Genomic DNA, 27,491 nt, shown 5'->3' with positions numbered 1-27,491 from the left:
CAGCTCTGTGGCCCTCGGAGGTCTCAGGATAAAGCCCCCTGTCTGAGTAAGTGCTTCAGAGGCTTGGCTGGAGAAAGCAACAGCCAAGGTCCCTTGGAACCAGCTCTGCAAATGGAAGGCCCCTGAACGATGCTCTGGTCCATGCCCCTCCCCACATTTTATGGATGGAAAATTCGAGGCCAGACCAGGGCCCTCCTGCTGCACTGGGAGGCTGGGGGCAGCTGAGCAGGCCCCAGTCAGGCCGGCCAGACACACATAAGGCTGCTCTGTGGCATTCAGAGAGTACGTTTATTTACAAAGCGCTTTACAAACATCAGCTTATGCCTCCCCACAGCCCCCTGCGAGGTAGGTCAGTAGTCATATCTACAGTTTACAGATGGGGAAATTGAGGCACGGAATGGGGGGGTGGCTTGCCCCATTTTAAAGAGACCTTCCCACACCCCCATTAAAAAATAAACAAAAAAAGCATAGATCCTCCATCCCAAAATATACCTTCTTTCTCCAAACTCTAGGGGTGCTGAGCACCCCTGATTTAATAGCGTCCCAGTGGCCAGCCTCACCAGAAGCCACAGGGACCTCAACCCCAGGGGCTGTCATTCAGCCTTGCCGATTGTCACTGACCCAGGCTGAGCAGGACCCAGCCAGTGAGGCCTGAAAGTTATAGGCAGTGGGGGCTGAGGTGACTTCATTCTGCAGACATTGGGTCAAGCAGGGAAGGGACCCCACACGGGACGGGGTAGGGGTGGGCAGATCCTGGTTCCAGGAAGCTCAGAGCACATTCAGGGAAGCAGAAATGGAGAGTGGGGGGTGGGGATCATGAGCAAAATATCCCCGGGGCTGCAGGGAGGCAGCGGGTAGAGGAGGGAGCTGAAGTTCCCCCTGGGAGGACGAGTCTGAAGTGCCCACTGGCAAATGAGGGCAGAGTTCAGTCTCCCTAGGACCCTCAGGGGCTGGGCCAGATGGGATGCTAGATGCCAAGCCCCAGTGCACTCTCTACCCATGTCCAGCCAAGCTGGGTGGAAATCCTGGCCTGGCACTTGCTCTACAGGGCCTCACTCATCTCTGCCAAGGGCTGGGATGCAATCCAGGGGCTTGGGCCTGGGTCTCCCAGAGCCGGCAGTTCTGAGCCCGTCACTCTGCCGGGCAGCGCCAGGCCTCTCAGCAGGCCTGCAGGACCCCGCGGAGGTGGGCTGGGCTGCAGTCTTGCTAAGCTCCTCCTTGGCCCGCAGCCTGCCCACGGAGGTGCTGAAAGGCCCTGCCCACAGTGGAAGGGGGCACCAGGATGGCCCAGCGCCCACTCCGGTGATTTCCCTGTGAGGGCTGCAGCTGAGCAGAGCTGGGGGCATGGGTCTTCCTCGTCAGTCCGGGATGGTGGGCCTGGCCCTGAGTGCGCAGTGGGTGCCCCAGGCCAGGGGCCCCTGCTATCTTGACTCCAGTCCCTCCAGGTACTCCAGGGCCACGTCATAGCAGAAGTGGTACTGATCCTGGGAGAGGGAGAGAAGGAATTACCAGCCTGGTCCCTCTCTAGTACTGGGGCGAAGGGGCAAGCATGAGGCAAGTATGCCCCATCGATGGGGAGAAGGGGAGAAATGGGGGTAACATTTTGGCACCAGAGAACTAGAACCCAAGGCCCAACTGTGGGGGCCAGATAAGGGAGAGGGGTGCTGAGGGGCCTGGCCGGGCGTGGACCGGGAAGTTGGAAGTGGCTGGGCAAGGGGTACATGGCGCCTCACCAGGGTCTCCACCATATTGGGTTTGTAGTTTCTAAGCATTTTGGCAGCAAAGAAAACGTCTACCAGGTTGTGGCAGCGGATCATCTCCAGGACCGTGGCGCAGGCGCAGAAGGTGCCACTGCGGCCGCCCCCATTTCTAAAGGAGAGACACGAAAGATTTGGGGTTGGGCTTGGTGGGTAGGGTGAACTCAAGGGTGAAGGGCAGGGCAGGGCCAGGGAATCCAGAAGGGAGGGGCGGGGCAGGGAACCCAGATGGGAGGGGTCAGGGAGGCCAGAAGGGAGGAGTCAGGGAGCCCAGAAGGGAGGGGTCGGGCAGGGAACCCAGATGGGAGGAGTCAGGGAGCCCAGAGGCGAGCAGCAGGAAGAGAAGGTTAAGGGGGAGGAGTCAGAGGATAAAAGACTAGCATCCAAAGTGGAAGGTATCTAGGAAGGCAGAGCTTCCAAGAGAAACAGAGCAGATTCGAGAGAAAGGAGGCCAGACACACTCCAGGAGAAAGACACCGAGACAAAGCCAGCGACAGAAGAGGGCTGCAGAGCAGCAAGCGAAAAACCAGAGAGCAGGATGGAAAACAAACACTGGGGACACCAGCCACCCCTAGTAACACAGATACACTCCCAGTCAAACCCATGGCCTCTCACACGGAGACCCTCCCATTCCCCCAGTCCCCAGCCCTCTCCCTCCACTGTTCCCTGTGACCTGGGGTGTGGGGTTCCTCTTGGGAGATGGGGGACGGACTAGGCCCTCTGTCCCCTTCTCAAGGGGTCTCTCCCACTAGAACCAAAAGCCCTCGAGGGCCAGGCCCTGCCTGACTCAGCTCCCTGCCCCTGCCCCCCATGTGCCCAGCCTGATACAGGGAAGGGTAAGTGCTGAAAGCATGAAGAAGTGGGAGTCAAAGAAGTGACTGCACCCAGACGTGAGTGAATCAATCAATCTGTGAATGAGGCATGTGAATGAATGAATGAAAAAAGCTACATGCATGCAGGCATGAACAAAGACCAGAATTCCGTTGGTTTGAAAAGTGTATTACCGTATCATGGGCTAAACTAACTATTCTGACAAGACTCTCTCTAATTAAATTGGCAAAGTCAAACATCACACAGAGGGCACTGGGAGGGTGTTCAGGATTGAGTCCATGCCCTGGAAAGTGACTGGCTCCTCCGTGGAAGGCAGGGCCGGCCTCGCCTGGCTGGGCAGAGTCCAGGCCGCGCTGTCTGGGAGCTCAGGGTTTGGGTGGCAGCCCCGAGGCCCTCTCTCACACTGGCCTCTGCCCCGGTCCCGTGGGGCCCTGACCCCTCCCCGCAGCCGAGGGACGGCCGGCACTCACAGACAGTGCACGACGGTGCGCCCGTCCCCGCTCTCTGCCTGCCACTTGTCCACCTCGGCCAACAGGTGCAGGAAGGCCTTCTTGGAGTCCGGCGTGTCCCGGTACGCAGACCAGCGCAGGAACTGGAAGTGTCGCACCAGCAGGTGCCCCTCCTGCAGCTGGGGGTGCAGGCAATCAGCCAGGGGACATGAGTGCCAAGGGTTGCACGGCCCCCTGGGGACCTCAAGAGGGTCATTCAAAGCCACTCAGCCCCCACCCACGTTCTCATCCTGGAGCTCCCAGATCACTCACCCGAGAGATGTTCTGCACCCGGAAAACGCGGGTCACCAAGTCCTCGTCCACTGTGCCTGACATGAACTCCACCTCCATGAGGCCATACTGCTGCCGGCCCGGCTCAGGCCAGTACTGCAGGCATGGCTGGGAGCGCGGGCAGAGGGAGCGGAGTGGAGCTGAGCAGAGCCGGCTGGGCAGCTGCCGCTCACACCCACCCCCAGACTTCCACGCTTGCCTGGGGCCCACCATTCACTCCCGACTCACCATCAGTTCCCCCCATGTCCCACCGCTCACCCATCAGACCGCAGTGCATGCCCGCCCCAGTGCATTGGTACTGACACACTCAGGTCGGCCGAGGCAAACCCTTTACAGTGGTAAACGGACACTCACTGCCGTGCCACTAGACAGCTACACCCAACACGCTCACCAGCACACACACCTACACGAAGTTGCCTTCTTCCAGGGACAGGCCTCAGATCACCCCCACCCACGCCAGCACCCCTGCCCCACGGCCCTCTCTCTTGCTGCCTCGGCCCTCCAGCATCAGCTCACAGACGTGAGGTGTCCCTGTGCTACAACACAGCTCAGCACCCCGACTCCTGCCCCAAGATCCCTCCGTGCAGTCAGGGTCCTAAATGTACCCCCTCCAGGCCACAGACTCAAGACAGTGGAGGGACACAGGAGAAGCAGCCCACACACACATACATACACGGGTCCTCTGGGCAGCTGGTCCGAGGCCCCAGCTTCTAGCAGCCTTCTAGCAAGGCTCTTCCTTTCTCTGGGCCCCAGTTTCTCCACCTGTGAAATGGTCCCTAGGCTCCTCCCAGACAACACCATGCTCCATCTGCCTCCCTCTCTGACCACGAAGAGAGGACACTACCTTTCTCTTTTGCCTGGGGGCCTGGCAACTCCTTGCATTCAGGCCTTTACATGCTGCTCCCTCTCCATGAATCACTCATCTCCCACCTCTTCACCTAGTTAACTCTACCCTTCCTACACATCTCAGCTCAGATATTACCTCCTCCAGGAAGCCCTCCTTGATCCATCATCCCCCCAGGCTCCTGTGTGTCCCTGTGCCAGCTCCATGATAGCCCTCTCCCTCTGCTGTCATGATCAGTTTTTGTACCTGCTTACCCCTGGACCATGAGATCTGGGAGGGGCCGTGTGTTCTTCTGTTTCCCCAACAGGCTGACAGGGAGTGGCCCGTGAGGAAAGGTGGTTGAATGAATGAGCAAATGGGTGACCAGTGGATGACATCTGTGTGAGACTCCCTATGGGTCCCTCGCCTCCATCTTAGCAAGGGCAGGTCCTTGCCACATGGGATTCCCTGCCCAGGTGCTGGAGCCCATTACCCTGCAGTTCTAGGTCATTTATACCAAGCGCCTGACTTGCAAAGAACCCAGTTAACAATCTTCCCCAGGCAGCCATTAAGAGGCTGTCATGCTCATTTTACAGCAAATCTTCCTGGGCCTCCCGGGATGGGGACCTGGGGAGAGCGGGGGCCCAGAGATCTAGAGAAGATGGTCATGCAGGGTGGAAGGCTGGGCATCTGTACCTCCCAGGAGTTCCAGCTTTGGGAGCCCTGACAGGAAATGAGGGTAGCCGCCCCTAGGCTGAAATCACTGACCAGTGTCTGGACCAACCTCAGAAGCGACTGTCACCCTCATCATCTTCATCCCTGCCATGTACTGGGCACCTGCTATGTGCTGGGCATGACACAGTGCTAAGCATACATCTCACATGGTCCTGACAATAACCCCTGAGAGAACAGGTGCTGTGATAGTCCCCATTTCACAGAGAAGGAAGCTGAGGCTCAGAGAGGTAGATTAACTTACCCTAGATCAAACAGTCAGAAGGTAAGGAGGCTGGAATTTTACTCTGCCTCGAAGGCCCCCGTGATGAGCAGTTTCACTGAATGACTGAAAAAGCAGAGGCTCTGGGAGGAGGCAGCCCAGGGTAGGGGGCACAGCTCTGCCACTGCCCAGCTATGTGACCTTGGAGAAGTCACTTCACCTCTCTGGGTCTTAATTTTCTCACCTGAAGCCCATAAGTGCAAAGCAGAGTCCCTGGCATACATCAGATGCTCCATAAAGAACGGCTCTTTTTCTCTAGTCTGAGCCTCGTTTTACAGACAAGGAAACTGAGGCTCTGGGAGGAAGTAGGACACATCTAAGGTCCCTACTCAGCAAGTAGGTGGCAGAGCTGGGTTCCAACCACTGACTTTTGAGATGTGTCCTTGAACACACTGAGGTCCTAGGCTGCAGGCAGCCAGCCTGCCCGGCCAGCGGGGCCCTCACCCAGGCGGAGTTGGACTGGTGCAGCTGGTTGAGCATGACGACGGAGGTGCACCCGTAGTCGTAGACCAGCCGCCAGAAGTCGGGCGTGGTGCTCTGCAGCGGGTGCAGGGTCACGATGAAGGCTGCGCTCCGCGTGTAGCTCTGCAGGGAAACCAGGACTCAGTGCCCCGACATTGCCAAGCCTCTGCAACAGACTGTCCTCCTGCCCTGCCCACCACAGCTCTGCCCCCAAAGGACCAGGCTGCCTCCAGGGGCCCAATTTGGAGGCTGGCCAGCAACTGAGGCCTGAGTTGAGGGGCTGAGCCCCCAGACCTCTAATGCCCAAGCCCGTGGCCCCCAGGAGCTAAACAGCAAAAGGTTCCCAATGGGTGGCAATGGGAGCTTGGGCATGGTAGGCAGAGGCTGGCCAAGCTTGCTCCCTGCCTCAGGGCCTTTGCACCTGCTATTCCTGTTGCCAGGAACAAATTTCCCAAGTGTATACATGGCTCTCTCCCTCACTTCTTTCTAGTCTTTGCTTAACTTCACCTCTTCAAAGTGGCCCTTATTACGAACTCATTAAAAATTGCCACACACATACCCCAAGACCCACATTAAATACTTCTTCTGCCTGGTTGTTTTTGTAGAAATTACCAGCGACTGACATTCCATTGCATATTTGTTTGTTGACCGTCTCAACCCATTCCCCAAATACAAGGTTCAGGAAGGCAGAGATTTCAGGGTGTGGCCTGTGCCCAGAATTTTGTAGGGGTTTATAACTGATTCCCTTTGTTATAAAGCAGAAACTAACACACCATTGTAAAGCAATTATACTCCAATAAAGATGTTTAAAAAAAAAAAAAAAAAGATGTTAAAAAAACAAATAAATAAATAAATATTTTTGAATAAATAAATAGCTAGGTCCCTTCCAACTCCACGAATAAAAGGTCTGAGACCCCAACCCAGGACCCCAGACCAGTGACCGGTACTGACTCTGTTCCCTGCTCCCAACCTTGCCCCTCCAGGTGGGCTGGCACCAGCCTTCCCCCGTCAGTGCTCCAGCCCCACGTCTCCTCCTGGTGCCCTGCCTTGACCCACCTGTGCCATGTCCCCCACCCTCTCCTGATGCGCTTCTCTCCCAACCCCCTCCCCAGGACTCACTGAAGGCTCCCTGATTGCCAGCTCCTGAAGGCCAGGCCCAGCCAGACTCCAAAACTCAGGCCTGGGCACCCAGTGGAGCTCCCTGCAGACTTAACCACCCACAACAGACCCCAGATGGCCCCGAGATTAGCTCACTACAACCCAAGCATCAGGGCCTCCTGGCTCCTGGGACTCATGGTTCATGAGCCAATAGGCTTTGCATGGCTGGGATCAAGTGTGTGAGATATCATGGCCCCAGGGACGCTTCGCCACCTTACTCGCCCATTCCCATCCAAGGCCAGGGAGCCAATGTGACCCTCTCCAGCTCAGAGACTCTCAGGACCTCAGAGAGCCTCCTTTCCATCCCCCCATGTGCAGATGGGCACACGGAGGCCAAAGAGCAAGCTGAGAGGGAGGCCACAGATTCCTACGTCCCCACCCAAAGCTCGCCAGCACCCTCTGCCACCTCCCCAGGGCCCCGGCCCCCTCTCCTTTCACTCCCTTCAGTGGCTGCGGCCTCTCCCCCACTTGCCTTCAGCTCGCTCCAGGAAGCCCCTGGGAAGCAAGTGTGGGAGCTTTCCCTCCTTAGAGAAACCCTACTGTCCCCTGCACCTGCGTGCCAAGGGGCCCTGGCCAGGAACTGGGCCAAGAAAGGCCCATCTCCCTCGTCCCTGCTGTAGGGGAACCTCCCTCCCCACAGCTCTCATTTCCACGTGGAGGGACGTCCAGTGGTGACACACCTGGCCTCGGCCCACCTTCATGCACTCCTCCCATGGGTGAGTTTGGGATGAGGACCAAGCACGCTGAGCTCGGCCCCTCCCCTTCTTTTCCCAGGCCAGCCCGTCCTCAGAAGGTGTGCATTCAATTGCTGCTCTCCCTGCCGCAGTAAAGGCCCAGCCCTGATGCAGGGGGCATGCGTGGGGCTGTGGCCGGACAGCTGTGGCCGGGAGGACGGGTCTGCCTGCCTGAGGGGTGAAGGAGCAGCCAGTCCACTGAGCCACATCGCTGAAGTCACACTCTCCAGTGTCACTGGCTTTCTTAAAACGGTAACATTTTACCTCCACCTGCCTGGCCCCTACACCTCTCCCTCAACTGGGTCCAGTTTGGGAAGGAGTGAGGGGACACTCACAGACTCATCCCCCTCAGGTAGCAGCACCTGGGAGTTATTCACTGGACCCTAAAGCCCCTGCTCTGCTCACAATGCCCAATAAAGGCGGTGGAGCTCCCTGAGCCGGGAGCAAGGGAAGGGGCTTCTAAACAGCTCCTGAGCCCTCAGACCATGGCCAGGCTGGGCCCAGGGAACAAGTCACTACTCCAGGCCAGGTCCTGGGCAGGCTCTAGCTCGACCACCCCAAGACAAGCTCCCCTGGCTCCAGATATCAAATCTCAAGTCCCAACCCCAAACCCTCCCAGCCTCCCCAGTCAAAGCCCTCGAATCACTCATCCTATCCCAGGCTCTGCCGGACCTGACCCTGGAGACAGCCCTGTCTGAACTCCACCACCCAGACTTCTATTCAGGCCAAGGGTAATACCTGAGGCGGAGCACTGGCTTAAGTGCCCCGAATGGAAGATCCTTGGGGGAAGGAGGACCACACAATGGGCCTGGTCCCAAGAAAGGCAGAGGGTCCCCCTAATCAGAGCCCTCAGCTCTGTCCCCCTGGCTCCTGGACCTTCCCAGATGCTGCTGGGTGGGAGAGTCCCAGAGCCCACCCCACCCCCGTGCCCTCACGTCCGTCAGGGCTGCGTTGATGTAGTTGTTGGGGTCCCCGTCGGTGGAGATGAGGAAGGGCAGGCAGCGGTCAGGCGGCAGGACGTCCATGCTGCGGTTCTTGTCCCGGTTCCGGGGCAGCAGGGCGATGCTGCACTCCTCCACGTCCAGCGGCGGCGTGACCGAGTTCAGCGTCTACAAGGAGTGGGGAGAGGAAAGGGAGGTGACTCCTGTGTTTGCGGGGCCTCCTCCCACCCCATGAAGGAGATGGGGCTGGGTTATTAGGCCCACTTAATGGAAGGAGAAACTGAGGTCCAGAGGGAAGGGAGAGAGGGAGGGATCCAGGCTCCCTGTCTCCAGGACACACAGGGCCTGGACAGAGCTCTGGAGACTGGAGTCTGCCTCCTCACCACCTGTGTAACTTTAGACAAGCTACTGTATCTCTCAGCCTCGTTTTCCCTCAACTGTAAAATGGGATAATAATATGCCTACCTCAAGGGGCTGCTGGGAGAATAAGTGAGATAATATCAAGCCTGGCACATGCACAGCCTTCACTACACAGATGGCACCATGAGGATCATTACCAGGTGCTTGCAAGGAGCTAAGCCCTGAAACCCCACATCTTCCACAAAGCAGACTCCAGGGACCTGACACAGGTGGTCACCTTCCTCCATCACAGCCCTGTCAAGGGACACCTGGCACAATAGCAAGCCAGGGACTCTGGGTCACCTCCCCTACCCTCCTGCCTTCATGCCTCATGCATCCTGATTCACGGGGTCTCCATTTCTTCTCTTGTTCTTGGGGTTCCCTATCAGGGAACCCAGTCTCTCATGGTCCTCAGGGCTCAACATCCTTCTCCAGGAATCACAGAGAACATTTCCTGTGACATCACTCTATGCCGGTCCTAGAGCGCCAGGCACCCGGCATGTACCACCGAACCCTCACGGGAACCTTGGAGTAGAAAGGACATCTGGGATCTCTCCGTACCCAGTGACCATGCTCAAACTTCTCTGGAGAACCAGCCTTCTCCATCGCAGTCATGTGACATGGTGAGACTGGCCCTGCCCCCAGAACCAGGCCTAGGCTGATCAGTGTGCTCCATCTCTCTGGTCCCAGTGATCAGCTCAGAAATGGGCACATGAGAGTCTGGTTGGGACTTTTATTGGGGCTGTTGGGAGCACGAAGTGCCCTCTTCCAGAGTCTTCTGACAGCAAAGATAACGTAAGCCTGGCACTGTGAGGGGCCAGAGTGTGGGTCTGAGAATGAAGCCAAAAACAGAAGAGAGCAGAACCAAAAATGGACAGAGACTAAATCTTGGCATCATCATTTGAACCCCTGGATCCAGCCATAACTAAAGCTGCACCATCCTCAGACTTTTCAGTTACAAGAGCCACTGAGCTGGACTTTTATCACTTGCAACCAAAAGAATCCTAATGACTACAAAGACTGCAAGGACAATATTAACTATTTCTTTTCTGGGTAAGAAAACTGTGGTTTAGAGAGGTAAAGTGATTTGTTCAAGGTTATTCACAGCTCTTAACTAGGTAAGCCAGGATTTGAACCCAGGTTTATCTGACTTCAAAGCCTGGGCTCTTAATTTCTTGGATGCACTACGTCCTCCACTGTCTCTAAGTCCTTCCTAGTAACCCAGCTCTGTGCATCCTGCTTGGCCCTCGTTGACTCCTACAGCACTCAGGACCTCCCAATACTACACACACACACACACACACACACACACACACACACACTCTCACATACTCACAAACCACACCTATACACATACACTCATGCCCCACCTGGAACTCCTCCCGAAGCTGGGAGGAATTACTCTGAGGGTCAATGCGGATCATCTCCTTGTAGGTGGCCTTGAATTCGCTGACAGGGATGGTGGTCTCCCCACACAGGCAGGCCTCCAGGATTGCATCATGGATAAAGATGTACTGTTCCTGGAGCAGGAGACGAGAATATGAGGAACCAGGAGGGGAGCAGAAGTTAGAGATTTTAGGGTTGAGGGGGGAGGCAAGCTCATGTTTGAGGCCGGGTTGCTCTGAGGTGGAGTCCAACCACCTGTTACTACAGGTTGGACGCACTGTACCTGAAACAACCTTCAGGGATGTTTGCTCACTTATCTCATATTTCATCCCCATAACAACCCTACGAGAAGCTCTGAAGGTGAGGGGACAGCCCAGGGTCACACGTCTAGTGAGGAGACAAACCCAGTAAGCATTATGTCTTGACTGTAGAACCTATGACCTTGGCCCAGTGCTGTTTGACCTCACCCAACTGAACACAGTGGAGCTGAGTTTGGGAAGACCCTAAAAGGCTGGCCGGCCAAGTTCAGGGATGGGAAAGAACAAGGGGACATCCTAGGACACCCTTCTGACACACTCCACCGGCTTCGAGCTCCTGCACGAGGGACACTCCTGCTGGAGGGGAAGTGGGGAGAGGGCTGCATCCCCACCTCAGTCTGGATCATGTTGACACGCCGGGAGCAGAGGGTCTTCACGCAGTTGTAAATGTCCACGACGCCCTCACACTCCGCCATGTCCAGCATCACATCCAGAACGATGTAGCAACCTGTGCGGCCAGTGCCCGCGCTGGGGAGAGAGCGGCCCAGGCCAGGTCAGGGCCTTGGGGAGGAAGCCCGGGACCAAGCAGAAGAAGAGAAGAGGGTGCCTGGGGCCCCTGGCCACATCTACACCACACAGGGGATGGGGGATACAGGAGGAGCCAGGGACAAGGCTGCTTGGAAGAGTTCCAGTGAAATGTGATAGAGGACAGAGTGGGGGCTGGGCCTTGGGGAAGAAGAGGAAAGAAAGGGTAGGGAGAATGCAGATGTGAAACCAGCCCAACTTAGCAGCTGTGACTGGGGGAGAGGAACAAAGGTGCTGTTCAGAGAACACTAATCCAAGAATGTTCTGGTCTCCTGGATGTCCCAAAATCTCCTGCACATCCTTCAAAGCCCTACGCACTCAAACCCACTCACATACTCAGTGGATCCTCCAGCAGATGTCATGCTTTTGAGCTCCCAGAGCAATTTGGGTGGACTTTTATCAAAACCTTCCTTCCTGCTCCGTGGTCATTGTTTATGTGGCTGTCTCCCTCACCAACTGGGAGCTCCTTGAGAGCTGGGCTGGGTCGGACCCAACTCTGGGATCCTCACATTCAGCACCAGGTTGAGCAGAGTTGAGAGGAGGGGGGAGGACAAAGATGACACCAAGATCTCAAGCTTGAAAATGGCAGTAGCAAAGTGTCGGCCAAGACACACAGCCACCGGGTCTCCTGTACACCGCTGCCGGCGGCTTGAATTAGTGCAACGACTTTGGAAAACTGTTTGTAGTACCTAGTAAGGCTGAACATTCACACAGAGCAATTCCACTCCTACGTACATACCTCCCTGGAAGGTGTGTGTGTGTTGGCCAAAAGACACGTAATACAATGTCCTTAGTAGCACTATTCATAATAGCTCAAAGCTGGAAATGTTTATCCACAGCAGAGTGGATAAATACATTGTGGTTTATTCACCCAGTGGAATAGGATACAATATGGATGAACCTTATAAACATAAGGTTAAGGGAAAGTCAGATTCCAAAGAGCACCTGATGTATGATTCCATTTATACAAAGTTCAAAAGCATGCAAAATGAATCTACGGTTTAGAAGTCAGGACAGTGATTGCTCTGGAAGGGAGGAGGGGGGTACAGACCAGAAGGGGGCTCCACGGCCACACTTGCTCAAAGGAAGCAAATGGAACTCAGTCCTGCCTGGTGCCTCGCCAACCCCTCACCCCCTCCATGTCTCCAGCGCCTCCTTGGCATCTGAGAGAAGGGCCTCCCCAGGTCTTGGGGAGCACGCGAGGGTGCCAACCCCGGAGCCAAAGCTCAAAGGGCAAAGGGCCCCTGGTGGTCATTCTCCCCTGTCCTCTGTCTCTGAGCAGGATGGACCCAAGCCCAGTCTCGTTTAGGGACCTCCAACAGCCCCATTCCCCACCCCTCTTCTCCCCGGGCTTCCCGGCACCCCACCTGCAGTGGATGACAATGGGCCCAGCATCAGGGGGCGTGGAGGCCTTCACGCGCCGGATGAAGGCCAGCAGCCCCGTGGCATGGTAGGGGACGCCGTGCTCCGGCCACGCCGTGAAGTGGAACTGGCGGACCTCGTGGCGGGCAGAGTAGCCTCTCTGGGGAGACAAGAGTAGTAACAGTCAGAGTCCCTGCTGGCGTCAATCAGACTTGCTGTGTGCCAGGCACTGGCGTGAGCATCTCACCGCAAGAACTCAGTTCACCCCAATGAGACTCACGAGGTGGGTATTAATGACTCATTGTACAGGCAAGAAAACTAAGGCTCGAAAGAGGAGAAACCACTTGCCCAAGGTTAGACGAGACAGATATCATGCAAGAGTTGGGCTGGGATCTTCCTGATGCCCAACCTGCGTTATTAGTCACCCATCTCTACCGCCTGGGTTACACAACAGCCCTAGGAAATCATTTTGACTCTCCAGGTCTTAGTTCGAAGGGGGAAAACTATCTTTCTTCTGAGGATTTTACAGACGATCAAATGGGACCATGATTAGGAAGATCTGGTCATCCCGGGCCCTGTGGCCTTTCATGAGTGACATAACCACTCTGAGCCTCACTTTCCTTATCTGTAAAATGGGGCTAAGGGCAAAGGCCTAATCCCACAGAGCTTTCCAGGGCTGAAACAATATGTGTAACGGGCTTAGCACAGCGCCCAGCACAGAACAGGACCGGCACCTGGGCTGCGATCCTCATCATCCTCATCGCCTCGACTTCCTCTTGGAGTCGCCAGCAAAGACGGCTACCTTTCCACCCGTCCACGGTGCTCCCAGCAGTTACCGAGTAGCTGCCTTGCTGGGCAGGCAGCGGTGCCCTTCCCACCCTCCACTCCTGGGCTGGGGGAGGTGGGCTCTGCCCCACCTCTCAGGCAGCCTGGGAAGGGCCCCGTGACGACAGGAGACTCACCCGCTCCAGGGCAAAGCTGCGCACGACATACTCCGCTAGGATCTCCGTCTTCACCAGCGTGATCTTGATGTCCCCATACATGTCCGAGTCCTCTGGCCAGTACCGCGAGCATTTCACCTGGAGTCCCCGGGGGACAGGCTCAGCGGGCTCTTCACTGCCCCCTGGCCCACCACACCCATCCCCCACGGCCCCACTTACCCTGCCCACCTCCACCAGCTTGGTGATCATGACAATGCTGGAACAGTGCTCCTGCCACACCATGCGCCAGAAGTCGTAGACCATCTCGGGCTTCGGCCCTGGGGGCACAGAGGGTGCTTGTCCCTGAGGCCAGGTCTCCACCCAGGCCCAGCACACGGCTGCCCCGCACCACCACCCCAGGCCAGGAGACTCCTGAGCCCCAAATGGGGGCTTCGTGCTCACCCCACACACACCCCACCAACTGCCAACTCATGCCTGTTGGGCCCTGGGGGTGGGCATTATCAGGGAGGGGCTGCCAGGAGACCCCCCTCATCCCGTGCGCAACCCAAGAAGCAGAGCTAGAGAGCCACGGCACAAGTCTCCAGGCGGGATGGACAGATGGACAGCTGGGCGGGAAGACACAGCCAGAGGGACCCAGGCGGCCCCCAGACCAAGAGGCACAATCCACACCCGTGAGGACCGAGTCTGGCTGGCCCTTTTGCATGCAGACAGACAGCTGGACCAGGAGCTACAAGTGGATGGTGCACATCAGGGAAACAAAAACACAAAGAGGGGGCAGAGACGGATGGCCAGATTCCAGACACCCAGTCAGAGAGTGGGGCTCAGACAGACAGAGAGACAGATGGGAGGCAGGCAGATAAGCAGCGAAGGCAGGAAGGCAGGCAGAGGGCACTCAGCACACTGAGGGGCACATGGGCGGAGGTGCCAGGTACCTTGAGTGGCTATGAAGTGGTTTGACCTGTGGTAACCCTGGAACAGGAGAAGAGGGTGTGTTAAGACCCCAGGGAGCGGCCCCTCACTTGCTCAGGCCCCCTCTGCCCTCCTCTCCCAGAAGCTGCACACACCCCCCAGGGAACTGCCCCACCCTCCTGACCAGGGTGACCCTGTCCTCCCAGTCTCCAAGTAAGGAAGGAAGTACAGCTTAGACACCAGTGTCTTAGGTGTAAACCCATCTTTGCTATGTGACCCTAGGGAGGACACAACTCCTTTATGGGCCTAGAGGGTCTCCTCATTCATAAATTGGGGATAATTATCCGCAATCTTCCTACAACCCGGCTGCTGTTTGAAGACAAATAAATTTCGGGGTGACCCTGCCCTGTTCCTAAAGCCCCAGAGACCCTAAGCAACCCCAGATCCTAGGCTGGGTCTTGTCAGCTATCCCAGCCCCCCTCAGGGCAACCAGAATGGGCAATGTCCCCCCCCGACTACCCCAGTCACCCAGAGCTTGGGTGGCCAGATGAAGGCTTCAGGTTAGGAGCAAATGAGCACAGGAGTTGCTCATGGCCCTTAGATAAAATGTGTTTTAAAATCTTTGAAATCAATAATAAAAACAATAACAAATAATTAAAATAATTATTTATTAAAATAATAATACATTTTTGAGGCCCTATTATGGTCACATACTGTGCTAAGCACTTTACCTACATTATCCCCCACAAAAGAGAGGCCAAGAGCTACTTCGTCCTCCATCCCCAGAGCCCTCAGGTTGAGAAGTGGAGCCAGCCAGACTCCATTCCCACCCTGGGGCCTTAGCCACCCATGAGGTCCTGCCCACACGAGACACCCAGGGAATCAATGCAGGCAACACGGGATAGGTAAGAAGTACTGCAGGGCCGGTGCAAGAGAAACAACCAAGCTCGGCCACTTGCCTCAAGTTCACACCCTCAATACAGCTCCCAGCAAATCCTCTGGCCCCATGGGCTTCCCAGGCCCAAGGAGCCCTGGAGTCAGACTGCCAGAGTTCAAATCCCTGCTCTGAATAGCTCTTGCTAAGTATGTGCCCTTGGGCAAATCCCTTTACTTCTCTATGCCTGTATTATCACATCTGTAAAATGGGAATATTTATAGCATTTACTTCCTTGGACTGTTGTGAGGAGTAAATAAAGTTACATATGCCAAGGGCTTGGCACCATGGCAAGCACTAAGCCAGTACTTAATCAGTAACAGCCATTCCTATTACTACTACTTTAAAGGCCAACGAGTACCCCTGAAGATCTAAATGGTGCGAATGTCAAGAATTCCTGGAGATCTAAATGGTGTGAACGTCAAGAATCCCTGGGCAGACAGTGGTTTACAACAGGGGTTAAGAATCTGAGTTTTGGGTCAAGTTGACCTGGGTCTCTGTTGCAACTCTACCAAGGAGCAGCTGTGTGATTCCAGGCACTAAGCGGGCTCTTCTCAGCCTTTACTGTGCACGCGAATCTCCTGCAGATCTTGTTAAAAGGCAGATTCAGATTCAGAAGGTCTGGGGCAGGGCCCAGGATTGTGCATTTCCAACCAGATCCCAGGTGGTGCCAAGGCTGGGCTTCAAAACACACTCTGAGTAGCCAGGCTCTCTAAGCCTCTGTTCTCCTCCAGAATATGAGGATAATAACAAGACATGCACATGTTGTATACCTACACGTTCCCATGAAAATGACCAAAACATAGTCAACGTTACCAATAACAAAAAGCCTCCCAGAGTCATTCAGCCCTCACTACTGGAACCTCTCTGGGTCTAGCCTAATTCCCTCCTGCCATCTCCCCAGCCACTGCCTCTGCTTCAAGACCTCAGGGGAGCTGCTGGGCATCTGGGGTCAGAGGGGCGCCCAGCAGAGGTGCTGCCAGGTCTGCCCTCCACACCCAGCCTTAGTCAGGCTGGGGACAGGCTACTCCACCTAAAACCGGTTTGCCTGAGAATCTCACGCGAGAGAGCCAGGGTCTCTTCTGATTCATCCATCTCTGTCCCGCCAGTGCCCAGCACACTGCCAGCACCCAATTGCTAGTCAGTATACAGCAAACAGCTGAACAAGGTTTTAGACAGACGGCCTTCAATATCTGCATATTAACTTTTTAATTGCGTGCATGTATTACACAATTATATCACACAGAGGACAGTGAAATGGAAAGTTTTAAATGATCAGATGTTAAAGGAAGATAAGGAGACACCTTGAGCACACCCACTTTAGAGACCAGGATTAGAGAGCAGAGGTCCTCACACTCTGGGCCATCAGCATGTCCTAGGGACCTGCTCCCACCCCTCCCAGGCGCTTCTGAGTGGCAGACACCCGTCCTTCCCTGGCGTCTCTGAGTGGGTGGAGCTGGGAGACTGATGACTTGCACGGTGGGCAAGACCCCAGGGCATCCCGATGCCCCCGAAGGGAGAGATCCAGGGTCTCGTGTAAGGGTGGAGGGCTCAGGCTGGGTTTGAGCTAATCCAGAGCCGTGGGGCCATGAGTAAGCCACTCAACATTTCTAAGCCTCAATTTTCTCGTCTGCCAAATGCAGGTCCCAACTTTGCAGAGTGTGATAAGGATGGCATGATGTGCCTGAGGTGCCTGGCACAGAGCAGGTGCTCAGCCAATGACACTCTTGTTAATGGACATTCGAAGATGAATTAAGCCAAGTCTCCTCGGGGCATTTCGTAAGAGTCTGACGATAACTAAATGAGTAGTGTGTTTTGTGGAGATTGAGACATAAAGTATTGATACAATGACCTATATTCACCACCTCCTAAGGGCGGCGCTAGGGCTGAGTACATCCACTGCCTTCTGTGGGCCTAATATTCCATTTAAGTTTAGCAACTTTACAAATAAACTGTTTAAACAAACTCAAAACAAGGCAGAGGGTGTCTAGAAGCACATCTGGGACAACTGTCATCTCCAGCAGACGCAACAGCCGGGACCTTACACTTTATATAGTAGGTATCTCCATGCTGTCTGAAAGTCTAATGATGAATTGTATTTTTGCAATCATAAAAAAAGCAAGAAATATATTTGTAAAAGAAAAAAGGAGATAAAACAAAGTACCCAAAAAGGAAAACAATCCCATTGGGCATCAACTATTACAAAAATAATATGTATTAAAAGACAAATCAGAGGATTGCTAGATGAATTGGGGTTTTTTTAATTCTTAAAAGGCCCAAACACAGCACAATTTTTGAAAATAAAATACCCATACTGCTCCCCCAAAATAAAACATTCAAATTAGGGCTACATTGAGGGCAAAGTAGCGAGGGTTGAGTTTCAAGCAAACTGATCACAAAGGGATTTGAACACCAGGGAAACTAGTATTAAGGGGACTGCCCGGGGCCATCCTTGCTTCCTGGAAGGCCCTGACTCCCAAGCAGCACGCGGCACCCAGGGCAGCTCCTCCCATCCCACCCCTCCCAGGCCTGCAAAAGGTGCGGCTAGTGAGGATTCATCAGGCATGGGGAGCCCGGGACAAGGGTGACAGAGGTGACAGCCGGTGAAGAACAGAGCCTGGGGAGACACCCGGAGGCACCCCAGCACTGCCGGCCCGTCTCAGGGCAGAGGAGATGGAGGGAATGGTTTAAACTGGGATCGTGTCGAATCTTCAGCCCTGGACGGCCCCTGGCCAGGCTGCTGAAGTGGACGGTTGGTGTTGGGTGCACGAGTGGAGGGGAAGGAGGACAGAGACAGAGAGAGAGACAGCCAGAGACTGTGAGAGAGTCTGAGACATAGCCGGTCAGACAGACAGGAGGAGGAGGAGGAGGAGACGGGGAGAGAGATACTTACTTCACGGTTTATCCGAATCTTAATGATTCCAGTGAGGGAACAGTACAAAGCAAAAGAGACAGATATTAGGCCAGAGGCAGATGGAGGTGGACGGAGCACAGGAGTGGCCAGAATGGGTGATGCCAGCAGGCGCGGCAGAGCAGAGATGGTAGGGCTGGGCAAGAGAGGGGGAGGGGCACGTCCCTGCCGGGGCCCAAGGAGAAGCCAACGAGGACCTTGAGGAGACCGAGGCGAGGCCCCTGTCACCAAAACTGCCCAAGTCTGAGAGGCGAGGCCAGGCCCGGCCCCGTAGCCCAGCCAGGGGAGAGGATGGGAGGTGGGGGAGAAGGCAAGGAATTCTGGGAAATACGGGGTAGCACATCTGGCCACCAGGAGGGAATGAAGACAAAGGAAAGGACAGGTCACCTCCAGAGTCCCTGACTACCCCCCTCCCAGATACATGCCTCCTCCACCTCCAGCCGGTCATGCTGCTCCTACCTGGGCCACCCTTCCCTTCCCTCTCCAGCCACCCAAGGCCAGCACAAGCCCTCTGCTTCCATGCAGCCGGCCACAGCTAACCCTGGCCCTACCACCACCTTGCTGTGTGACGCTGAGGAAGTCATTCCTCTTTTCTGGCCTGTGCTTTTCCATCCAGTCTGAATTTATTTCACTTGTACGCTTATGTGTCTCCCCAGCTAGAATCTATATGTTCACGGAAAGCAGGGACTGTGTCTGCTTGCTCACTGCTGTATCCCTGGCGCCCAGCACAGTGCCTGGCACACAGTAGGTGCTCAAAGCATAGCTAACAAATGAATAAATGACTCTCTACCCAACTTGGCTCGCTGCAGGTCAGGGAGTCTGATCAGGGTCCGACTCCTGGGCCTGTCCTGTCTCACCCTCATCCACACTTGGGGAGGAGACTCATCACCTCTCCGTCACACTCAAGCTCAGGCCCCTCGGCTGCCTGCCCTGTCTCTGGCCCCTCCCTCCGGTCCAGCCCGACCAGTTGCTGCTGTGGCTGGCAGGACAGTCTCATGGTTAGCAGCAAAGGCTTTGGAGACCCTGACAGGCTGAGATTTGAATCCCTTCTTTACCACTCCCTAGCTGTGTGACCTGGGAAAAGTAGCTTCACGTCTCTGAGCCCCAGTTTCCTCACCTGTTAAGTGAGGCCACACAATGCTAACTACTGCATAGGGTGGTTGTAGGGATTATATAAAATTAATTACTTGGTATAAAGTGCTTAGCACAGTGCTTGGCACACAGTACATGGTCAATAAACCTGAGTTATTTTTCTTAAAGTACCACTCTGATCATGGGTAAACACTTTTAATGACTCCCTGGTGCCCCTAGGGAAAAGCCCAAATTCCTCAGCTTGTCATTCGTGGCCTTCAGCCCAGCCCCTGTCTGCCTTCAGCCTCGCTGTGTATCACCAGAATCCCACCCCCAGCCTCTTGGCCCCTCACCGAGAGGGGATCCTTCCTCATATCTAGGCCTAGCTGTCTGCCCTCTTCCCTCTATTCTGCCTCACTGACACCCCCCCCCCACCATCCCCCGTCTCTCAGGCCAACTCTGGCCTGCAGGAAGCCCTCCTGACAGCTGCCGCCCACCCTCTCCTCCCCTCGGCTGAGCTCCCCGGCACTGACTGCAGGAGGTGGGGGCACTCAGAAGCCAGCCACGTGAACCCCCATTTATTCCCTGACAGGTCCCGCCCTGCCTGGACAGCCAGCCTGGAGCGGGCAGGGCCGGTCAGCAGAGATGACGGGGCGAGGCACTCACGTCTATGTAGTTGGCATTAATGTAGTCGGCATCAGGGTCTCCCAGCATCGGGTGCAGTTTCACTCGGTGCCGATCGTCTGGAAACACAGAGCAGGTGACCATGGGGTGGGCAGGGGCTGAACTGGGGAGCCCAGAGCTGAGGCAGTGGGGGAAGCTTCCTGGAGGCCAGAGGTGGGGCACAGGCAGGTCAGCCAGGGAACCTAGAGGCTCAGGACCAACGAGTAGGCCCTTGGTACTGCTGGAGGCAGGGCAGGCCAGTGGTTAGAGTCTGGGCTGCAGCGTCAAGAAGGCCTGAGGTCCTGTGCTGCTCACACAAGTATATTAGCTATGTGACCTTGGGCAGGGGGCTTAACCTCCCAAGCCTCAGTTTCCTTATCTGTAAAGTGGGGGTTCTACTACATCCACTTCACAGGGTTACTGAGAGGACTAAGTGAGATAACAGGTGTGATGCTCAGCACACAGCTTGGCATGAGACAGGCGCTCAATAAATGGCTCATGCTGTTCTCCTGCTTCCTGTTCCCTCCCACCCACTGCCCCAGACCCCAGGCCCTCCCCCAGGACTCACAGGCAGGCATGGGCTCCTGCCGGCCGCCCTTGACCTTGTCTTTCTTCTTTGTAGCATCCCAGCCTTCAAAAAAGCTCTGCCAGAAGGGAAAGTGGTAGTTAGTGAGGGAGGGAAGCCCCTCTCTCATAAGAGCCCTATCCCCTTAAGAGAATGGGAGTGGGACCACGATAAGGGCCAGGTTCAGGGTTAAACTTGGGGCCTGAAATAAAGTCACTGTAAATTCCTTTGTAAGTGAGGGACTAAGTTCAATACCAAGCTGTGTAGGGGGAAATGAGAAAAGCGGGAAAAAGAGGGTTAGAGTTCAGAGACATTTTAGAATGAGGGTCAGGTTTAGGGCAAATCCAGGTTTGAGCTGGGAAGAAGGTAAGGGTGAGGGTCAAATTAAGTCCAGATGGAGGTAGGATGGGATTCAAGTCAGAGTCCAAACGGAGCTTAGGATGACAGTCGGGGTCAAAGTCAGACTGGGATTTAGGTTGGAGGTCAGGGTCAGTGTTGGTGGTCAGGTTCATATCAGGAATAGAATAAGGATCCCGGCAGGGTCCAGATGGAGACTGAGATAAGATTCAAGATCAGTTTTCAAGTCAGGGTTAGGATGAGAGTTAGAAACCAGGTCAGTCTGAGGTTAGGATCAAGGTCAAGGTCAAAAAATTAGGTTGAATTTAGGGACTGTCAGAGCATGGGTCCATCCAGGGCTGGGCTGAGGGCTGCCAGGGTCCACAGGGAGGAGCAACCAGGCAAGGCCTTGGCAAGGGGTCCTGGCTGGACTGGGGCCATGCACCTCATACTCCTGCTTGAAGCCGTAGCCCTCGGCCGTCTTCATCTGGTTGATGTGCTGCAAGAGGTCGGCCACACGCACCGCGGGATGCAGCTGCCCCGTGTGGTACGGGGAGCCCTTCCGGCCACACGGACGCCGCGGTGAGCCCCCCAGGAGGCTGCTGGCCTCAGTGACCCCACCACTGCGCTGGTCTCCTGTAGTCAGAGAAAGGGAAAGGGGTTTCTGATACACACGGGCCCCAGCCTGGGGAACCCCAGATGGACTCAGGGGGCCAAGGGAGGGAAGGGAGCACGGCCAGCGTGGAGAATGCCTGGGTTGTTTGCTGGAGCCAAGCAGCTGGCTGGGCCCACCCTGTGTGACCCTGGGTGGCCCCTTCGCTGCTGCATCTCAGTTTTCCCATCTGTAAAATGAGGGGATTGGTTCATATGAACTCAGAGGGCCCTTCTGGTTCAGCCCTGCCAGCTGTGATCCCGTGGTCCCCTCACCCCCCTGGGCTCCCCTGCAGGGCACACCCTTCTGTGACTTCACCTGCTGCCTGCAGGGGGAAGTGCTCAGCAGAGCCCATGACATCCCTCCTTCCTTCCCCTCTTCCAGGGAACAATCTGAAACATTGACAACTCCCAGCAATTACCCCCATTCAAAGATAAGCAAGTCCCGAAACTAGCTGCTGCTGCCACCCCTTCTGCCGATTAACAGGAAGCACCTGAATAGAGGCATTTCTCCTGCGTAAGCATTTCCATTGTCAGCCTGTGCGTAGGCTCAGCCCGTGGGGAAGAGGTGGAGAGGCTCACAGTGCCCCACGCGCCCCAGGAAACTGTCCTCCCCCTCCAGACCACCCACTCCCCGGCTCTCCTGGTCAGCATCCCCAAGGACCTCCCACCCTGGTCCTTAGATCAGGTCCTGGGATTGAGAAAACCGTCCTGTCCAGCCACACCCACCTTCCAACACTCACTCCCACACACTGATTCCCTTCTCCTGGCCTGAGTGAGGTGCAGGGGCTTATTCTCCGCATGTCTCACCGCTGTTCTCTGCCCAGCGGGGCCTAGATGCCAGGCCCCTCCCTGCCCTGTGCCTTCACACATGCTTTTCCTCTGCTTCAAACACTCCCTCCTTTATGCCTGGTGAACTCATATTCATCCTTCAGGTCTCAGCTAAAATGACCCTCCGTGGGGAGCCTTCTCTGGCTGGTGCCTGGCCTCTACTTCCTAGTCATGACTAATAGACAGAATGAATGCAGCACCGGGACGGACACCACAACCCCCCTCCTCTGTGCAGCTCCACTTCCCCAAACTCCAATCTCTGCCTCTTCAAATCAGGGAGACTGCAGGCCCTGCTTGGGTTCCCCTTCCTGTGCTGAGGTTTGAAAACTGCCTCCAAGTAGAAAGGTCATGCCGGGCAAGGCTCACCTCATTTGTTTCTCTCCTCTCGGGAATCACAGTCATGAGGTGCCTGGCGCCCGATGTCTGAAAACAACTGTTTGATGTATTTTATCCAGATTTCTAGTTGCTTACAGCTGGAGGGCAAGTCATGTGCCAGTTACACATTCGTGGTCCAATGCCCCAAGCCCTTAGTTTTTCAGATAGGGAAACGGAGATCCAAAGAGGAGAGATTTGCCTAATGCAGTGGTTGTCCAAGTGTGTTCCAGAAAATACTGGTTGTGCCAGATGACTCAACGGTATTCCATTAAAAAGAAGAGAAGGAGGATGAGGAGGGGTTCTACGTTTTAAAGGAGTCAGTGAAATTGTTTTAAACAAAAATAAGTAGGTTTTTTTCCCTGTTAAACCTCTCAGGGCTTCCAACAAGTTAGTGTGTATTTTAAATTTATTTATTTTTATTATTTATTTATTTTTGGCTGTGTTGGGTCTTCGTTTCTGTGCGAGGGCTTTCTCTAGTTGCGGCAAGCGGAGGCCACTCTTCATCGCAGTGGGCGGGCCTCTCACTATCGCGGCCTCTCTTGTTGCGGAGCACAGGCTCCAGATGCGCAGGCTCAGTGGTTGTGGCTCACGGGCCTAGTTGCTCTGCGGCATGTGGGATCCTCCCAGACCAGGGCTCGAACCCGTGTCCCCTGCATTGGCAGGCAGATTCTCAACCACTGCGCCACCAGGGAAGCCCAGTGTGTATTTTAAATCTCCAAGAGATGGAGGAAAATAGCAATGTTTCACCTCCCTCTTTCACCACGGAAAGCTTGTTTCATGAAACATCCTCAGGGGAACACAGTGTAATATGGCGATTAAGAGACATGCTCTGGAGTCAGACAGGCCTCAGATCAAATCCCAACTCTGCATGTGACCTTGGGGATGTTAATTACTCTCCAGAAATTTCCCTTTTCATATGACAAATGAAGATTAAAACTGTTACTCTCCAAGATGATGATGTAAATATTCAATAAGATAATGTGTATAAAGCACCCAGCCCAGTGCCTGGCACATGAGCACCTGCAGATGGAGCTGTTGACATGATTAGGAGTTTCCAGGAAAGGGAGGAACCTCTGGAGTCCCAGAAAGCCAGGGCAGCTGTTTGACAAGAGGTGGCCTTTCTGTCTTGGTCCTTCTCCACACTAGGATCTTGGTCCAGGACCTGACAATTCTAAAGACCATCTACCACAAACACACAAGACAACCACAAAGGTGTCAAGAAAAAAAGATTTCTGCTGGCTCAAAGAACTCAGAGATGAAGGGGTCCTAAGTGTTCTTCGTGGAAACCATGCCAACAGCTCCATAGAGAGCTCTCCGGGTGGAGAATCCAATAGCTCATCCCAGAGATCTTGAAGGGATGGAAGCCCTGATACAGCCTCACAAGTAGGCATGGAATCATCTTGCAATGGGTGAAGACAAGCAAAAAATCCCACTTGCTTGGGATCCAGACAGGAAGCCAGAGCCAAAGCTGGGTGGCTTCCAGCTGAGCCCGAGAGCAACACAAGATGTTCTACAAATAAGACCAGCAGAAGACAAAGGATCATGAACAATTATGCTGCCATTAAGACCCTCCATTTCGTGGGGCCCAGAGAAAACAGGTCCTTACTCTTCTCACCCATGAATTACCATGGGATTTCACTCACACTCACACACATACACACACACACACACACACACACACACACACACTCCCCCCCGCTCCGCCTCTCCCATACACACACATACCCCAAGAACAAGCTTACCCACAGCCGGAAGCCCCTGAAAGGGAGGAAGAGAGGAAGGAAAGTAAGAGCCAGCCCTCAGCTTCAAGGTCACCACTCAGGGGCTCTCCCAGGCTCTCCCCAGCTCCACTATGATTGTCGGACAATTTTTGGGAGTAACCACTGGACAGCTGATGTTTTGCGGGGAGGGCTGAAGCCCAGAGGAAAGAACACTGGGTGTGGCGTCGGAGAAGCCTGAATTTGAATTCTGACTCAAGTCACTTGACCTCTCTGGACCTCAGTTTCCTCATTTGAAAATGGAGATCCTCAGACTTTCCTCAAAGATGGGCACTTTCCCCGATTCCCATCCACCCTCAGATGAAGACAGGCCACCGATTATACAATCTAGCAGCATATTATATTTTTCCTTCACTATTTGCAATTAGCAAATAACTTTAAAGAAACACAGTCTGTAATAATAGCTAACAATATCTAATATATTGAGTGCTTTCATATGCCTAGCATGATTCTTGTCATTCAATCCTTAGAATATCCCTATGACGTAGGTGCTATTGTTATCCCCCCTATTAAACAAGGAAACTGAGGCCCAGAAGGGTTAAGTTACCTGCTCCTGAAGTGGAAGCATCAGGATTCAAACCCAGGCCCATCTGACTCTGGGATCCTGTTGTCTTTCTCTGTTTTCCTCTCCTGATAAAGGGGCATTTGTGGTGTCAAATAAGAGGCACTTATTTGACAAACCATTTGGCCGGAACCCACTGGTTCCCACACAGGTCAAGAGCTCCGGATGGACAAGGGCCCAGAGGGTTTGAGGGTTTTCATAGGCAAGATCAGAGTCGACGGGGGCACATTCCAACATCTTGGGAACATCCCAGCTCAACATTTACTCAGCATGGGAAGTCCCTATTTAAAACTTCCATATTGAGGATACATCAAAATCAACATGGCTTTCTGTTCTAAACCACAAAGCTCTGGCCTCCACTGTTTGGAAAGAAAAGAAGGAAGTGGCGGCTAGACCAGCATGGGGCATAAAGAAAGAGAGAGAAACCTTGAGACTGAGCTCCAGTCTCCTGACTACACCTTGAGCTTCCCAGCCGTCACACCTTCCCCGTGTCCTGCATCCTACCTTCAGTGCCCCCGCCCTCCTCACCATCAGTCAAATCTCATCCATCTCAGCCGAAACCCTGACCTCCCCTGCCCAAAGGTATATCTTCTCAAGACTATGGCAGCACTAATTGTCTCCACTACCCCCTGGCAATTAGCCTGGTGTGGACTTCCCTGGGTCAATCTCATCTCCCCAACTAGTCAGTGAGTTCCTTGGGAGCAGAACCCGTGTTTCCTGCCTCACTGCATCTCTCCATAACACTCAGCAGCAAGGCATGTGCCCACACCACCTGCACCTCCCACTCTCCCCAGCACCCACTTGAGTTTTCAGCCCAAGCAAACCTCTCCATGTCATCCTCTGTGCCCACCTCCATGCATTTACACATGCTGTTCTTCATGCACATTTGCCTTTTCCTTCCCATCTCTGCCGGTCCAAATCCTACCCGGTCCTCTAGGCCCAGCATGATACAGCAGAAACAGCAATTTGCAATTCAGAAAGAACTGAATTTAAATCCTGACTCTGCCACCTTCTGCTTGATCTGGACAAGTGATTCTCCTCTCTGGGTCTCTGTTTCCTCATTTGTAAGATGAAGGGTTGATAACAGCTACTACTGTGTGTGTAAATTTAATGAGGGAGGTCACAAAGAGAACGTGATGCATAAATGCATGTCAATGAATTTGAAAACATAAATGAAATGGACACATTCCTAGACAAATATAACTTACTAAAAGTGTCTTGAAAAAAACAGAAAGCTTGAATAGTCCTTTACTCCTTTAAATAGATTGAATTAAAAGTTTAAAATGTTTCCATAAAGAAAACAAAAAAAAGAGATTGTTTCACAGGTGAATTCCACCAAACTTCCAAGGAGCCAATTACTCCAATCTCCCATGATAAGGAAAAAAGAGAAGAGACCTCAATGCATTTTATAAGACAAACAGAATCTTGATACCAGAAACCAGACAAAGACAGTATAAAAAAAGAAAAGTTATAGGCCAATCCCACTCGGGAATACAACTTTAGAATCTTGAACAATATTATAATTATACTGAATCCAATAATTCATTAAAAAAATTATGCATGATGACCAAGTTGAATTTACCCCAGGAATTGAAAGTTATTTTAACATTAGAAAATCTAAAAATGTCACTCACCTCACTAACAAACTAAAGGAAAAAAATATGGCATCATAGTAAATCCAGAAAAAAAAGCATTTGCTAAGTTTAATGCCCATTTAAAATAAAATCTCTTAGCAAACTAAAAACCGAAAGGAATTTTGTTAATCTGATAAGACACTTCTTCCAAAAACCTATGGCAAACTTCATTCTCAGTGTTTTAATGTTAGAAGCATTTCTTTTAAAACCAGGAAAACAAGACAATGATTTCTGCTATAACCACTTCCATTTGAGCTTCCAGCCAGTGCCACGCAGAAAGATAAGGAAAAAAAGGATAAGAAACGAGAAATAAGAAACAGAACTGTCAATATTCACAGATCCTTTGTACTCAGGAAATCTGAATGATTCTACAGACAAATTAGAATTAATCAGAAAGTTTAGACCCTGAATAGCCAAAGCAATCTTGAGAAAGAAGAACAAAGCTGGAGGTATCAAGCACCCTGACTTCAAACTATACTACAAAGCTACAGTAATCAAAACAGTATGGTACTGGCACAAAAGCAGACATATAGATCAACGGAACAGAATAAAGAGTCCAGAAATAAACCTACATACATATGGTCTATTAATCTATGACAAAGAGGCAAGAATATATAATGGGGAAAAGACAGTCTCTTCAACAAGTGGTACTGGGAAAACTGGACAACTACAAGTAAAATAATGAAACTAGACCATTTTCTCATACCATATTTAAAAATAAACTCAAAATGCCTTAAAGACTTAGGCATTTTTCCAAAGAATACATGCAGATGGCCAACAGGCACATGAAAAGATGTTCAACGTCACTAATCATCAGGGAAATGCAAATCAAAACCACAGTGAGATATCATCTCACACCCAT

General features: G+C 53.5%; 1 protein-coding gene across 8 annotated transcripts in view; it reads right to left on the bottom strand.

The window, feature by feature from the left end:
* Positions 1-273: 273 nt before the first annotated feature.
* PTPRU (protein tyrosine phosphatase receptor type U) overlaps positions 274-27,491 on the bottom strand; it is an 81,181-nt gene continuing 53,963 nt past the window's right edge. For 6 of the 8 annotated variants that reach the window (XM_068539331.1, XM_068539332.1, XM_068539329.1 and 3 more), the window contains 14 exons: positions 21,244-21,434; positions 20,466-20,541; positions 19,901-19,977; positions 14,342-14,378; positions 13,431-13,726; positions 12,474-12,628; positions 10,914-11,049; positions 10,249-10,398; positions 8,474-8,647; positions 5,629-5,769; positions 3,350-3,475; positions 3,059-3,216; positions 1,734-1,869; positions 274-1,484 (listed from right to left, as the gene is read on the bottom strand). In XM_068539331.1, coding sequence (XP_068395432.1) covers positions 1,422-1,484; positions 1,734-1,869; positions 3,059-3,216; positions 3,350-3,475; positions 5,629-5,769; positions 8,474-8,647; positions 10,249-10,398; positions 10,914-11,049; positions 12,474-12,628; positions 13,431-13,726; positions 14,342-14,378; positions 19,901-19,977; positions 20,466-20,541; positions 21,244-21,434 — 1,916 coding nt within the window. In that variant the 3' untranslated portion in view covers positions 274-1,421. The remainder of the gene's footprint in view (positions 1,485-1,733; positions 1,870-3,058; positions 3,217-3,349; positions 3,476-5,628; positions 5,770-8,473; positions 8,648-10,248; positions 10,399-10,913; positions 11,050-12,473; positions 12,629-13,430; positions 13,727-14,341; positions 14,379-19,900; positions 19,978-20,465; positions 20,542-21,243; positions 21,435-27,491) is intronic. The other 2 variants (XM_068539333.1, XM_068539330.1) reach the window with 1 other exon arrangement.

This window comes from Eschrichtius robustus, chromosome 3, assembly GCF_028021215.1.
Source record: "Eschrichtius robustus isolate mEscRob2 chromosome 3, mEscRob2.pri, whole genome shotgun sequence".
In the NCBI taxonomy this organism is placed as follows: domain Eukaryota; kingdom Metazoa; phylum Chordata; class Mammalia; order Artiodactyla; family Eschrichtiidae; genus Eschrichtius; species Eschrichtius robustus.
This window is presented reverse-complemented; position numbering and strand designations above follow the sequence as displayed.